This window comes from Egretta garzetta, unplaced genomic scaffold (genome assembly GCF_000687185.1).
Source record: "Egretta garzetta isolate BGI_Z169 unplaced genomic scaffold, ASM68718v1 scaffold397, whole genome shotgun sequence".
NCBI classification, from domain to species: Eukaryota; Metazoa; Chordata; class Aves; order Pelecaniformes; family Ardeidae; genus Egretta; species Egretta garzetta.
The window spans coordinates 3,522,994-3,535,822 of NW_009260493.1; the positions used below are offsets into that span (position 1 = coordinate 3,522,994).

At 43.8% G+C, this 12,829-nt stretch overlaps 1 protein-coding gene across 1 annotated transcript in view; it reads left to right on the forward strand.

Annotated features, from left to right (window-relative positions):
• RSPH3 (radial spoke head 3) overlaps positions 1-9,178 on the forward strand; it is a 10,854-nt gene extending 1,676 nt beyond the window's left edge. Inside the window, exons 2-9 of the mRNA XM_009644246.1 lie at positions 4-127; positions 742-822; positions 1,970-2,111; positions 3,349-3,494; positions 4,061-4,264; positions 5,282-5,444; positions 6,560-6,646; positions 8,916-9,178. Of these exons, the coding sequence (XP_009642541.1) occupies positions 4-127; positions 742-822; positions 1,970-2,111; positions 3,349-3,494; positions 4,061-4,264; positions 5,282-5,444; positions 6,560-6,646; positions 8,916-9,178 (1,210 nt within the window). The remainder of the gene's footprint in view (positions 1-3; positions 128-741; positions 823-1,969; positions 2,112-3,348; positions 3,495-4,060; positions 4,265-5,281; positions 5,445-6,559; positions 6,647-8,915) is intronic.
• Positions 9,179-12,829: the final 3,651 nt, after the last annotated feature.

Genomic DNA, 12,829 nt, shown 5'->3' on the forward strand with positions numbered 1-12,829 from the left:
TAGGCGGCCCGAAGGGGCACCGCTACCCCGCCCGCCCTCCGCTCCTTCGCCCTCATCCCAGCCTCCCCGCCGCCCTTCCCGGGGGAGGGGGATCCTTTGGGGGAACTCGCACCTCTGGCCTGTCGAAGTCGCCCTGGCTTGTGTCGTGGTTTAACCCGGCAGGCAGCTGGATGCCACGCGGCTGCTCGCTCACTGCCCCCCTCCCTCAGCGGGATGGGGGAGAGAAGCGGGAAAACAAGTGAAAACCGTGGGTTGACATAAAGACAGTTTAATAAAACAGCAGAGGAAAATAATAACAATAATAATGGTAAGAGAATGTACCGAATATACAAAACAAGTGATGCACAATGCAGTTACTCACCACCTGCTGACTGACGCCCAGCCCATCCTGAGCAGTGATTGCTCTCCCCCACTAACTCCCCCCGAACATGATGTCATACGGTCTGGAACAGCCCTTTGGCCAGCTGGGGTCAGCTGTCCTGGCTGTGCCCCCTCCCAGCTTCTTGTGCCCCTGGCAGAGCTGGGGAAGCTGAAAAAGTCCTTGACCGGTGTAAGCACTGCTCAGCAACAACTAAAACATCGGGGTGTTATCAACATTCTTCTACTACTAAATCCAAAACACAGCGCTAGAAAGAAAATTAACTCTATGCCAGCCAAAACCAAGACAGCTTGATGAGGCATTAGCGTGTGGGTTGCAGCTCTGTAACTGCAGCTGTCTGTGCTCGATGTTGCAGAGAGAAGGAACCTGTTCGTTACACCAACCTCATGTACGACAGGAGAGTGGTGCGTGGCAACACTTATGCCCTTCAAGTCATACCCGTGGTACGTTTTTTATGTAGATTGTACTACAGCTTTGTTGAAAAGTAATAGGCAGGGCAGGAAAACAATTAATAATTTTAACCACTGAAGTTGTGATTTTACTTTAAATATTTCACACAGTCACAAGCTCTCCAGTTAAACTAGCATGCAACTGTTTTCAGCCTTTCTTTAAAAGCAGTTTGTTTCCCATGAACTTCTATAGTTCTGATTATTTTTTTCTCATTAAGCACTTGATTATTCTTTCCCTCCATTTCTTTAGTGTAATGATACTCAGCACAAGTCATTGCTGCATCATCTGTTACCGCATGCATCCACAGGTGTTATCAGTAAGAAGAGCAGCTCTTGGGAAATTAGGTTTTGGGGTAGGCTTTGGCTTGCCCTACTAAAGAAGCAGAGCTAGATGGTCCAGCTATTTGCAAAAGCTGCTTGTGTGGAAGAAAAAGTATTTTATTTATCCTGATACAGAGTAAATGTTTTAGTGATAGTTTATTTTCAGAGAGTATTTCTATATAGATACTTTGATCCTGTAGGAGTTTAAAGCAGTCTGTATTTTTAAAAGCTACTTTGTGGAAATAACTTTGTGTTGTTCAGTAGGTGTTTCTTAGAGTGAATTTCACATATCTTCTGTTTAAGAAGTGTGAAAGTGGTGCTCACTTTAATCCACAGACACAGTACTGAATATAAGTTAGTATGGGTTTCTTTTGCTTCATCAGCAATAAAAAACCTATAATTTTTACCTAGCAAAAATTTCTGTTGATAATATAAGTGGATTTAAGTCCATTTGACCTTCTTAAAGCTTTACTAGAAACTCTCACTTGTCAGCAAGAACATGCCATTTTAATATACTTTATCTCACAAATTTCCGTAGCTAATATCCACTTCCAAATAGCAACTGATTGCTCTTAGTGTGAGATGCCGTTAGTATGTGCCTGTAGGCAGCTGGCATACTGTATTAGTTTCATGCCCTACAGTCTTTAAGGTAACTGAAAATTTAGGGTCAGGACCCAGAAAAGTAAATGCAAAATGCTAGATTTATAGCATTAAAATCAACCAACCACCTTCATTTTCCTGTAGAGAGAAATTAGTATCATTTCCCAGTGCAAAGTGTATTCTGTTTTGTTGAGGTTTTTTCTTCTTCATCCCTGCTCAGAGTACCCAACCCAGTCCCCTTGAGATTCGAAGGCAGAGGGAAGCACGGAAAAGAGCACTGGCTAGAAAGCGCGCAAAAGAGCTAATGCAACCAAGAACACCTGAGCCTGTGGAAGGCAGAGAGCATATTCATGTGCAGACAGGTGAAAGGCTGATTTTTTTTTTTTTTAATTCGTCTGAAAACAAAAACTTGCTGATCTATATTCACTTACTAAATTGGTGATGCAGTTGGTAGAATCACATAGGGTTAAGGTCAAAATCACAGAATTCTAGAATCAGAGGTTCTCTAATCCTTTCCATTACAACCCCTCATTTTTACTTGTATTTAATAAACTTAGCTGATTAGTAACATCTTCCCAGAGGCTCTGTTTTTCAGTTTTCAGTGTATATTCTCGGACACCAGTCAAGACTTCTTCATTTATTCTTTCCTTTTCCAGTATCATCAGAGAAGTTCGACATATGCTTAAAATTGAGGGGTTTTAAAATTTTTGCTTAAGAGTGTGGTCATATGTAAGAACAAAACTAGTGTTAAAAACTGGGGGATGCACCCTAATTTAGAATAGGAAACCGCCCTATTTGTGGGAAAACAATTTTATTTGTAGGAAAACCAAAATTTGGCAGTGGGGTAATCTTGAGGTGAGTGTAATGTATTGCTGTGCCTTCTGAAAATAATTTCAGATTGGACTGACTTATGAACTGGGAACTTTTCACCATTCGAATACTGTTGGGTGCAGGAGGCTGCTGTCTAGTGTGGAAGTCCTGGTCTCTTATCCTTCCCACTGACTAGTGCAGATAATTTTAAATATTCCACAGATCTTATTATCTGAGCCAGGTTATTTATCTCTGCAGTAGGAGACAGAGAGTTATAATTCAAATCAAGCACATGTTGTTATAGATGTGTGGTTGCCTCAAAGCCACTTCTGGTGGGGCCAGAAGTAGAATATCACTCTTTAAACCCAACCAATCCAGTGTTCTCATTTGCCACATACAATGGAGAAAAATGTATGTTTTCAATATTACCTGTTAGTGGCTAGGCAATCATTATCCCTTTTTGAAATTGTCCTAACCCATTGACTCTGTCAAGAATTGTTTATTCTGCAAGGTGGGCTGAAATGGCCTAAACGCTGACTGTTGAAACCTGCTAAGTGAAATGCCCTTTTAGGAAGTGCACCAGACATTACAGAGAATGTGGCATCAGATGGTCTATGCAGCAAACTGATCTACGTTTTAAGTTGAGGTGTCTTTTTTTTTTTTTTAAACTTTACAGAAGACATTTTGTCACACTCTGAATATAATTCATCCTGTAGAGTCATCAAAAATAGTTGAGAGTTAAAATAAAAATAATCCAACTTACAGCATTCATTGTGCTTTTATTTCTAGAACTGTATTTGGAAGAAATTAGTGACCGGATAATAGAGGTTGATACAGAGTGTCAAACAGATGCATTTTTGGACAGACCACCCACTCCACTCTTCATACCAGCCAAAACGGGAAAAGATGTGGCCACGCAAATAGAAGAAGGAGAGGTATGAAGTGAAGTCAGGTCCACAAGTGCTGTCAAAACATATCTCCTATACAAAACACATTTCTGATGCAAAATTGAGGCAGAAACAGAAAAGGACTTATCCTCACAGAACATGCAAAAAAAAAATAAAAAATCCCTGGTATCTGCTGTGAGGTGAAGTGCAAAATTAAGGAAGGTGATTCTCCATGTGCACTGGTTCTGCTGCTCTCAGCTAAGAACTACAACGTTGAGAAATTCTCTCCCCTGTAGAAATAGTGTCCAGCCCAAGAAGGCCTTGGGAACACAAAGGTGAGCAGAAATAAGGCCCAGGTGAGTGCTCTGCTTCTCCCTGCCAGCCGCCCCCAGTGGCTGTGGGAGGGTGTGTGGTGCCTCGCTCCAGCCCAGTCATCATTTAGCCCCCGGCTGCATTCATGCTTCTTGCCTTAGCTGACACTGCCCCCGCCACCTGCACTTCTCAGGCCTGCCTTCAGCACAAGGGCTTTGTTCATTCTCCTTTTCTCCTTGCCAAGATGCTGGGTGATGTGATCATGGGATGTTTATCTCTGTTTCACTGACTCCTGTCCTCAGTTGTTTGACTTTGACGTTGAAGTCAAGCCAATCCTGGAAGTGTTGATTGGGAAAACAGTTGAGCAAGCTTTGCTGGAAGTCATGGAGGAAGAAGAGCTGGCCCAGCTGTGGGCACATCAGCATGCCTATGCAGAGCTGCGTAATGCAGAGCTTGCTGAAGTACAGCGCCTGGAAGAGCAGGACAGGCGATACAGAGAGGAGAAGGTAGGACTCTCTAACAGCAGAACAGGCCTGTCTGAATGCTTGTCAGAAGAGAGAAAACCATTTCCAGTACTGAAAGACAAACTGTGAAATAAGCTGGATGTGCCCGGAAGGGTATTGTCAAGTTTAATATTCCATAAAGCATTTTGATGCCATACAGCTGCACTCTGCCATTTGCTCTCAAGCACCAGCACCATGCTGTTGTGTTTATTCGGAGCAGTCATGCTCCAGTGACCTGGTGTACTGGATGCCTGATTGAGAGGCCAGACCCAACTGTACCCTTTTTACCTGGTGCTGCTGTTACTCAACGCTTTTCATTATAATAAGCGATAAATGAGTAGTCACAGAGCTTGAAAGTAAGAGAGGCATCTCCTAGTCTTTCACACTCCATGCATGCACCTACTGTATGTGCACACATACCTCTCAAGATGTCCAAGTATTAAGCTATATTAGTACTATCTAGTAAATACGAAGGGCAAGTCTTGATTACTCTCTATTCACCAGCCTTACATGTTTGAGGGTTTTTTCCATGTTTTCCTGGACCAATTTGAGTTTTAATCTCTCATAACATCAAATAGGATATAAAATTGGGAAGATGAAAAGTTCAGGAAATCCTGACCCAACTTCATCTCATTCCAAGGCCAATGATAGGCTGTATCTGCAATAATAAAGCGAAGAGTCATGAGATCGGTGCATACTAAGGTGTCAGAGAAGGGTTTTGTTTGGTCAGCTACAAGGCCCTTATTTTACAGACTTGCCAAAATCAGAAAAAGTATACCAAAGGAACGTGTTTCCCTCTAGTCCTTGTGGATTTTAGTACCCCATAGATTAAGTACAAGGTTGCTTTCAAGCACTCGTTCACATGAGCAGTTTTTGTGAAAGTTGAGAGACAGTAGGTATTGGTAGTCTTGATTATCTTTGCTATTTATGACTCTCACACTGTGATCATTTTTCAAAGTCTGTATCAAAGGAGTAACAGCTAAAGGCCTGAAAGTTTTACATGCAATATTGTCTTGACAGGAACGTCGCAAACTCCAGCACATGCAAATGCTGCAGAAACAGAAAGAGACCACAGAGAAAATTGCAGCTCGGGCATTTGCTCAGCATTACCTGGCTGATCTCATTCCCTCAGTCTTCAACAATCTTCGTGACAGTGGGTTTTTTTATGACCCTATAGAAAGAGGTTTGTATTTTTATTATTTTTTTTAATATGCGAACTGAGTACTATAAAGGTCAAAACAACCATAAAACATAGCTTGTTGTCCTTGATTTAGATCAGTGTCGCAAGACTTTATTAATTTACATTTGTGGCTGAAGAGATAGTTTCCAAACTCAGATTTTTAAAACAGGCATTATTGGTCATCTGTACAAGTAGTCAAGAATAAGCAAGAACTGACAGTGTTACAAAGAGAAGAGCTGCTTTTGAATTGGAAAGAAATAAATGGCTGGGTAGGATTGGTAGAGCACAGAGAGAGATCCAAACTGAAGTAAATGTATTTTGATAGGACAAGCAAAGAAATCTGTATGCCATTCTGAATCTCTGTTAATGATTATCAGAGCAATGGAGAAAATAATCAATTATAATTGGGCCCTGAAAATAATTTCAGAGTTATACATCAGTGGCTTCCAAGCTTTTAGAACCAGCACCATTTCTTGTGGGCTACCTTGCTGTACCCCATTTCCCCAGGCCCCACACAGGTGCCCAGACCACAGCTTGGGAATGGATATGCTCTCTCCAGGATGAGTCATGGGGCAAATGCAAAAATTGAGTGTATTTTGCAAACAGGGCAGGCTTTGGGACCACGGCGTACAAAGAGCACGATTTGAGGAATACATGAGTAAGCAAGAGCTCTTTAGTCAGAGGGAACAAATGCTTTCAGCAGACCAGAAGCCAGACGTCTTTGGAAAGCAAGGCAGGAAATGTTATTCTCCTGACTTGTTCAGGATAGTTATTTTCATCTCACTAGAACATTACTGTGTATCTCATCTGTGCTAGCCCTTCAAGGGTGCCAGACTCCTTTGAAAATCACTGCAGTTGAGAGGACTCTAGTCTGGGTCCATAACAACGAGGAACCTCAGTCAGAGGCAGGATAAAAAACTGCAACAACTGTAGCAAGATAAGAAACCCAACAGCAACTGGGAGATTTCATCTGGTTCTTGCAAAGCAAGTATCTTTTGGCAAGGATGTTCATCCCTTAATGGTCATAGAAAATGAAAAACACCCTCAAGATCCTGTCGCTCATACTTAATAAAACCACATTTTTTCTTTTGTTCTTTCTTCGTGCTGAATGCTTACAGATATTGAGACAGAATTCCTTCCGTGGCTGATGACAGAAGTGGAAGAAACACTAGAGAGGAAGGTTCTGGGGAGGACAGTGCTTGACTGTAAGTTTCCAAATCCTGGAAGGTAATCTGGACTGCTTGATGTTCTTGATTGTTTTTTTCCCCAGTCAGAACAAATATCACGTTTACAGGGTCATTGTTGGGTTAAGGTAGCAGGTGTCATTTTAGCAAGAACTCCAAGTACCAGTGGCTTTTTGTGGTGTTTTGTTTTTTTTTTTTACTATACTAAAACATTTTTAATGTTGGAAAACTGCTACTACATACATCTAGGCAATTAATTTTCGGCTGAAATAATAGAAGTGTCAGTCACACTGCTCTCTCTCTACTGGCTTTGTACTATTTGAGATATGTTGATGCTGGGAGATGCAATACATTTGGCAGGAGCAGAATGGTTAAAGAGCACCGATTCTTCTCTCTGCTATAAAACTTTTATTTCTCGTGTGTTACACAGCCATTGTTGCTGTGCTGTTCTCTGTAGTGTGCCCGATTTTGCCGGTGGGAACAGAAAAGCCCATCCTGTCTACAGCCACGTGTGTATCCCAAAACTCATTTGTGTAAGCTCCCTGAGCTATTGAGTAATATGTTCATCTTCCATGAAAGGAGAAGAGAGGGGTAATCACAGGGCATGGCTGACTGAGAAGTCAGGTGACCAACACTTTTCATCAAAAGAAGGGTAAGCCCTTCCCCAGCAGTCAATAATCATGTCCTTGCTTTTGAAATAGATGAAAAAATATCAGTCATCTTTTGGGTTAGTGCAAGCTAAGTATTCAGGTTCTTTTATTAATCAGTCTTCAGAGGCTGTAGTTGAAAAAACTGATCAATGTAAACTCTCTCTCTTGTGTACAGACACTAAATTATGATGAATGCATGTCCACCGTGGTGGTCCTAGATCAAACCACTTATACTTGTGTTACATCTTTCCTTCCTATGGTTTTCCTCCTGCTGTGATTTTGGGTTTGAATTATAACTGTGTTTCCTTTGGGTTTATTTTCAGTTTAACCAGGATCCTTTGTTAGGGTATAATTTGGATAATTACAGCCGGTCTGTTAGGTATTCTATCCTATGATATATGTGCTGGTATGTACGCTCAAGGATCCCTTCTTCATGTAGCTCTTCAGAAGGGAGGGAATTTTCTCTCCTTTTAAGAAAGTATTGTGTGTGACTACTGAATAAACATCCCAAGGAGAATATTGCTGCAGGATACACTATTGATGAGAACATCTATCATATTCCTGTTAAATCTTTCTGTTTAATTTTTTAACCAGATTATCATGGTCTTGCACCAGTTCTAAGACACATGGAGCAGCTCAAGCAGGCCAATAAGTAATACCAGCAGCCCCTGATTTGCTATTTACCCTCTGTATTTCCTGACTTATACCCAATCACCCACTGTTGAGAAAGTATCATCTCTGTAAAGGGAACTGCAAATCAGATTCTCCAAGTTTTCTAGAGGCAGACATAGCCTCAGCTGAAATAGTTGGTGGCTTCTTCCCCTGCTTACGCAGAAGCATAGGAAAAATCTCTAAGGATCTATTTTTAATCTATTTGAATGAAGACGCTACTTAAAGAATTTATTGTGTCACTGTCCAATAAAAGAACTGTAAACTACAAGGGAAGCACCCACAGTGTAAGGGGTCTATGTTTGTCCTCTCAGAGATGACCATTCCATCTTTTACTTGCTGAAGTCAACCCATGAATTAACAATGAAGCTCTTTTTAGTACCGGTACATTGTCCTATCTTCTGTGTTAAACTTCTCTTCCTTCGTTGGTGGCCTCTGTTTTTCATATTTAAATGACATAAATCAAAGTGAGTGTTGATTTTTTTTGTTGTTGTGTTCTTTGATTTGAAAGGGGTATAATGTTTAGAAAAAATTACTAAGGCTAACCAGCAAAAATAGTAAAGAATTAGGTGCTTTACAGCTGCTTTTTGGAAAGAGAAAATTTTTTGATGACTCCCATAGTTTCAGTATTTCCCACTGCCAAAACCATCATGCTGTGTGCAGTCTGGCTAGTCCTTATTCCTGGCGGGATGACCCGCTCCGGAAGTGAGGAACAGCTGTGAGGAAATCAACAAAACAATCCAGGTGAACCCTTTCAAGTCAGTGCTTTCAGTGTAAACCACTCATTTGGCTGGAACTAGGCTATGGCAGCAGGGATGGTTTTTCTCATTAAAGTATTCCTTCATTTTTAGTGTTATTTATTTCAGCTTTTTTTCCCTGTTTAAGAAATTATAGGTCAGTAATATATAAAATAATCTCAAGTTGTAGGGGTTTTCCTCTGTGTTTGTTAATGGTGGCTTTCTCTGTTTCAGCCTTGATTTGTACAGTGGTTGAAAAACGCTTAGATGCGTTTAGCCATAAACCTCTGTCTGCTCAGACAGAGGCACCTGCTGAAGAGCCCGCACCAACAGCTGCAGCACCCCAGGTGGCTGGTGAGACAGACGCTGCTGACCAACCGGTCGCAGAGGAAGAAGAGACTGACCAACCGGTTGCTGAGGAGCAGCCTTCACGTCACATCTCTTTCCAGTTAGAAGATTTGGATCAAGCAGGAACAGAGGATTTGGAAACTGAGTAGCAAGCAGGCAAGTCACCAAGTAAATTGAAATGAATGGCTTAGCTGAAAGAAGAAACAAATTCCTATCTATTTACAAGTATTGTGCCCTAGCCATGCTGAAGGATGAACCTAAGCAACAATAGAGCATTAAAGCGCATTTTCCATATGTTGACATTGCTGAATTGGGGCTGTAAGAGTCAAGAGAGAGGTTACTAGTGCTATGAATGGCAGTGAAATTCTATCCCCTTCTACACAATCCAATCCATCAAAAACCTGGGGTGTTTACAGTTGAAAAGTAATGCTGTCCCACACCCTCTGCTAGAAGGCCATGAGTAGGACATTGAGAGCATCCTAACAACCTTTGCAAGTGCTTTGATAACATTCTCAGAACAGAATTCCCTTACTGTCCTTATTTTGAAAGGTAGCTGCTACAGCACTTAGATAAATTTATTTTCATTCATGTTAATCTCTCCTTTCCTGAAAAACTTGGATGGGCATCTCAGCAAGTAATAGAGCAAAAGCTGTTGTTCCTGAAGCTCTTCAAGTTCAAAGAGTTATCTGCCACTGGGAATTTCTGCCAGGGCAAAGTCCTCCTCAGCCTCCTGATTCCCAGGGCACAGGTGAGAGGCTGGAGCCACAGTCCAGCCTCAGTTTTCTTTGTAATTGTCCTTTCCTGCTGGTTCAGTGGGAATGGTACCAGACATGCCTGACAAAATGTGTCTACACTGCCACGTGTCTGTCTGTTGACAGGCCAACTCTGCGAGTGGGGCATTCCCCCTCATAAAAGTACATCTGTGCTCCATTGCTGCAACACCATTTCCTTGCTAGCTGCGCCTGTGGAAAATGTCCCACCTTGTCCATACTGCTTTGTGCTATGTCCCCTCTGCAGGTCAGAGGAGATGTGTGCTAACCCAGCTAGCCAGATCCCAGACTGAGAGTGGGATGTCAGGAATGACATCTGAAGAGACACCTGTGGAGACCTGTTCCACATCTCATGCCCTCAAAAGGGATGTCCAGACTTCTCACTGGACAACTCGTACCTGTGGCTTCACAGGCAGACCCTGCTTTCCCTCCAGCCTGGGCTGGGACGCCCAGTGATAACCAGGGCAGCTGTTGCTTACAGGGAAAAGCTCCCTTGGAAGGTGTCAGGTGTTGACCTCTCTCTGCACGTAGTTGAAAATCTGAAGTAATGAGATGTAACCACCAACAAATCCACTCTGTGATTTGAGGTAATATGAATGCGTTAGAACTGAGTGTCTGGAGTCACACAGTACGGATTGCAGATAGACACACCCATGGACACTTTCCAAAGCTGGAATATTCCCCGGTAAACTCTTCCTCTGTTTGTCAAGTTGACAGTATTTCAACAAAGTGTGCTTGTTTTTTCATTTATGAGTGATTCCTCAAAGCATCCAGCAAAATGTGTTACATTATGAAATTAAGGTTGTCAATGCTCACTACATCTCTGTAAGTTTCTAAGAAGAATTTATTTTTATGCATATGACTGGAAGGCTTGAAATTAAACTCTGGTTTAGGGATTGAAGTCTGTGGGAGGTTTACCCTAATTTCAGTAGGACCAAGATTTTGCATTGTTTTTTTTCCTATGATGGTGTAGACTCCTGTCATGACTTCAGGTAAAACAAATAACTTCAAGCTAATTTTATCTAGGGAAATAAAAAGGCTTTGTGACATGATTCATGACAACTGTGAATGTCTCAGCTGACACTGTATGTTAGTTTCAAGGATTCCTCATTACTGAATGATTATTTTGTCATGTATTTACAGGAGACAGCATAACCTAGAGGACTGCCATGGAGCATTCCTGAAAAAATTCAAACAAATGCTGACTTGAATATTTGGCTTTGGAACATTACAAGAGGAAGGTGATCACCTGGAATATTTTCATTTTTGTCACTCCTGCTTTGTGTTTGATTGCTCGAAAATTTACTTGAAGTGTTGAATTATTCTGTTTAAGTAGGTTGTGGCATTATTATGTATTCTTAAATTATTATTAACAAATAATGAATTGTACGCCCTGCATTTTTACTTCATTAGACTGTATAGATACAACTCAAGCATTGTGTATTGTGGTAGAGTTTGCTGTAACGGGTTATGTTTTTATGGGCCCATACAGCCATGAAGCTTTATACTGCGCTGGCAGTTTTCCATTACCAGCTCTGTACTTGAATTCAGCCCCAGACACGGGCAGGTTGGCAGAGGAGGGAACCCCTCACATCCTGTTGGTCACTGAAGAAGCAGAAAACCCTGAGCAAGGAGGGGAAGAGGGATATGGGGTTATGGTGTAGCTGTCACCTGTTTGGTAGGGCGATGCCGGCAGACACGCAGGCTGTGCGGCACAGGCCTTGCCTCTGGCAGGCAGGGGTTGGGCCCGGGGGTGGTGGGGGGAGCCACTCCAGCTGAGCCCGGGTGTGAGTACCACATCCCTCACACCACCTCCCCGCCAGGACCCCTCCTGACACCCTTCCCCTCCAAAACCCCTTTCTCTGGTCTGTGTCCCCCGCAGCAGCTGTACCCAGCAGGCAGGTAAGGCCACGGGGTGGCCAGCTCTGCACCCACAATGGCCCGGGGGAGGCCCGGGGCTTTGCAGCTCCTGCACCCTGCTCAGAGCCAGAGTACCACATCCCTCACACCACCTCCCCGCCAGGACCCCTCCTGACACCCTTCCCCTCCAAAACCCCTTTCTCTGGTCTGTGTCCCCCGCAGCAGCTGTACCCAGCAGGCAGGTAAGGCCACGGGGTGGCCAGCTCTGCACCCACAATGGCCCGGGGGAGGCCCGGGGCTTTGCAGCTCCTGCACCCTGCTCAGAGCCACAGCAGCATCCCTCGAGCGTGCCTGTGGGTGCAAGGGGGAGTGGAGAGGGGACAGTGGGAGATGGTGCTACAGGCACTGGAGGGCAGGACAGCACACAGCAACCCAGCGTGGAGATGCCTAGAAAGACACCGATGTCACCTGTTGCACGTTGCACACCCTGCACTAGTGACACCTGTCTGGACTTCCCTTCCTGGAAACAGATCAAGGGATGCCATTATTCTGCTCTATTTGACATGTGTTGGTCCACAACAGAGGACTGAGCCCAGCTGTGGTCTTCCCCAATTCAAGAGAGATACCCAAAAATTGGAGAGGGTCCTGTGGAGCGCCACAGAGATGGTTAAATGGGGAGAATTTGCCATAGGAAGCAAGACTGAAGGAACTGGGCGTGTTCATCCTGGAGAAGAGAAGACCTGGCTGGATCCGATTGTGGTTTTCCAGTGCTGTAAGTGGTGGTTGTGCAGAAGGTGGAAGCATCTCCACAAGGATGACCGGTGACAGGACATGCAGCAATGGCCACAAGTCACTCCAGCACATGCTCCCTTCCTCTGCCCTCAGCCTGCCAAGGGTGCAAGTCTGCAACAAAACCCCAAGATAACCACGCAAAACCGGTACCTGCGCAGGAAATTCTTAACGCTGTGAAGTGCCTTCCCTGGAAGCAGTTAGCTACCACCAGCGCAGGTGAGGGGGTCTGTGCGGCTCCGTACAAGAACGCACAACTCCGGGCGGCCGCGGTGCTGTCGGCGGTCGGAAAGCCGCGGGCCGGGATGCTGCGTTTTTAACAAGTTTGTCGGCAGCGTCGTTGCAGAGCGAGCCCTCGGGCACCGGCGGCGGAGCTGCGGG